This window comes from Etheostoma spectabile, chromosome 16 (assembly GCF_008692095.1).
Source record: "Etheostoma spectabile isolate EspeVRDwgs_2016 chromosome 16, UIUC_Espe_1.0, whole genome shotgun sequence".
In the NCBI taxonomy this organism is placed as follows: domain Eukaryota; kingdom Metazoa; phylum Chordata; class Actinopteri; order Perciformes; family Percidae; genus Etheostoma; species Etheostoma spectabile.
In genome coordinates, this window is record NC_045748.1 from 15,557,242 (window position 1) to 15,558,967 (window position 1,726).

A 1,726-nucleotide genomic window follows, 5' to 3' on the forward strand; every position below is an offset into this window, starting at 1 on the left:
CCAAGTAATTTATAGTATCAAAAAACCTTATAATCCAAATTAAATGCTTGTCCACAGCAAGGAGATAGATTCTACTTACATGTTGCGAGAGTCCTTTAAGGGGGGTCTGATTGACCCGCAGGATGATATCGCCCACATTGATGCGAGCGCTCTCTGCAGCTGGTTGGCCAGGAAACAGTTTTTTAACCCGCACCATGCTAGAGCTGGGGGGTTCGTCAGGGATGTTCTCCTCTCGACTGAAACTGAAGCCCAGCCCTGATGTGTTCTTCAGCAGACACACCTCAAACGTATTGTCTGTGGGGACAAAGACATGCAGATATAGTGAACTGGACCCTCTTTACTTGCCCCGTGTCCCTGTTGTACCCTGCCTCTTGGCCAACAGTATTGGTGGCTCTAATAGTTCCTGCTGTCTAAACTGGCCAAAAAGGATGCCTTCTTAAAACAATTCCAATGTAAGTGATGCAAACAAAATCTAGTCTTTACTGTGAGCTAAAATGCATTCTGAAGTTCAGCTGAAGTTAATATGAGGCATTAGCAGTCTTGTTACACAAGGCAAGAGGACATCTTACAAAATTACAGTCTTAATAGTATGTAATTCCCATTGTGTGTTACTAATCAGCAAGGAAAACACCATCTGGGGCTGACACTGATACAAATTCAGAAATAGATCGACATAACTGAGCACATCTACACCAGGCACAAAAGAAAATGCAATATAATGGTCTTGTGCATCCAAACCAGCGACAGAGCTCTTAATACATGTAGGCAGCAGTGTGTAGCTAATGGGTTATACACACATGCTAGTTTTCTTTTAAATGAGATTGCAGCAAGTTACTTTGTTTAAAGAAACCAAAGTGTATTTGTGTAACACTGTTAGAGAGAATGAGTTTTCCTGCTTACTTTCATAACCATCCTTGTGGACTCTAAGATTTATACAGGCCTGGATGGGCTTAGGGTCTAGGGGAAAACTATTTTACAATCAAAATGAAAAGGAAAAAAAAATTAAGTGAAAAAAAGAGGATTCATCAACATATTAGGGTACTTAAATGGATAACCTTCAAGTTTTGGTTACTTAACAAACTTAAACCTTCCTATTCACGCTGCTTGTGTGCCGTGTTATCGCCTCACCTTGAGTAACAAAGCTGTACTCTGGTTTTTCTTTGACATCAAGTGGCTGCTTTTTATACTTTGTCTGGTCTTGGTCACTGCCAGCAGTTAGTTGAGTGCACTGAGGCGTGAGGGGAGCATGGGCACTGTCTGCAAGGGGATGGCCCTTCTCCAGCAACAAGTGCACTGTCTGAGGGGGGAAATTATTTGCTTATTATTAGCGGCCAGCTGGGTAGCAATTTAACAGCATGTCGGCAGGGTGCTTGTGGTAAATTTCATCTCTCACCTGCCCAGTGTCTCGGAGAGCTTCCACTGCTTGCTGATGAGTGGCTCCCTCCAGAGTTTTACCATTGACAGCTACCACACGATCACCTGAGCATAGGACAGACGGTTTAGCCAACAACAGTCCAAATAGATGACGACAAACACTCTTGTTTGCTCCAATAATTATTTTTCAGGTTATAATTAAGTCTCTGTTTATTACGACATTATTTGTAACATTGCTGTTAAGGCCGTCACCTTTGTGTATCCTTCCATCAAGCTCAGCAGCTCCTTTTGGTATGATGGCTTTGACGTAGATGCCTCCATGTCGAACAGTTGTGTTGACTCCTCCCTAAGA

At 42.6% G+C, this 1,726-nt stretch overlaps 1 protein-coding gene across 4 annotated transcripts in view; it reads right to left on the reverse strand.

Annotated features, from left to right (window-relative positions):
* The window catches only part of ptpn13 (protein tyrosine phosphatase non-receptor type 13), a 44,835-nt gene that overhangs the window by 7,995 nt on the left and 35,114 nt on the right, over nt 1–1,726 (reverse strand). For all 4 annotated transcript variants that reach the window (XM_032539300.1, XM_032539302.1, XM_032539301.1 and 1 more), the window contains 4 exons: nt 1,627–1,720; nt 1,394–1,479; nt 1,129–1,297; nt 80–294 (listed from right to left, as the gene is read on the reverse strand). In XM_032539300.1, the coding sequence (XP_032395191.1) occupies nt 80–294; nt 1,129–1,297; nt 1,394–1,479; nt 1,627–1,720 (564 nt within the window). The remainder of the gene's footprint in view (nt 1–79; nt 295–1,128; nt 1,298–1,393; nt 1,480–1,626; nt 1,721–1,726) is intronic.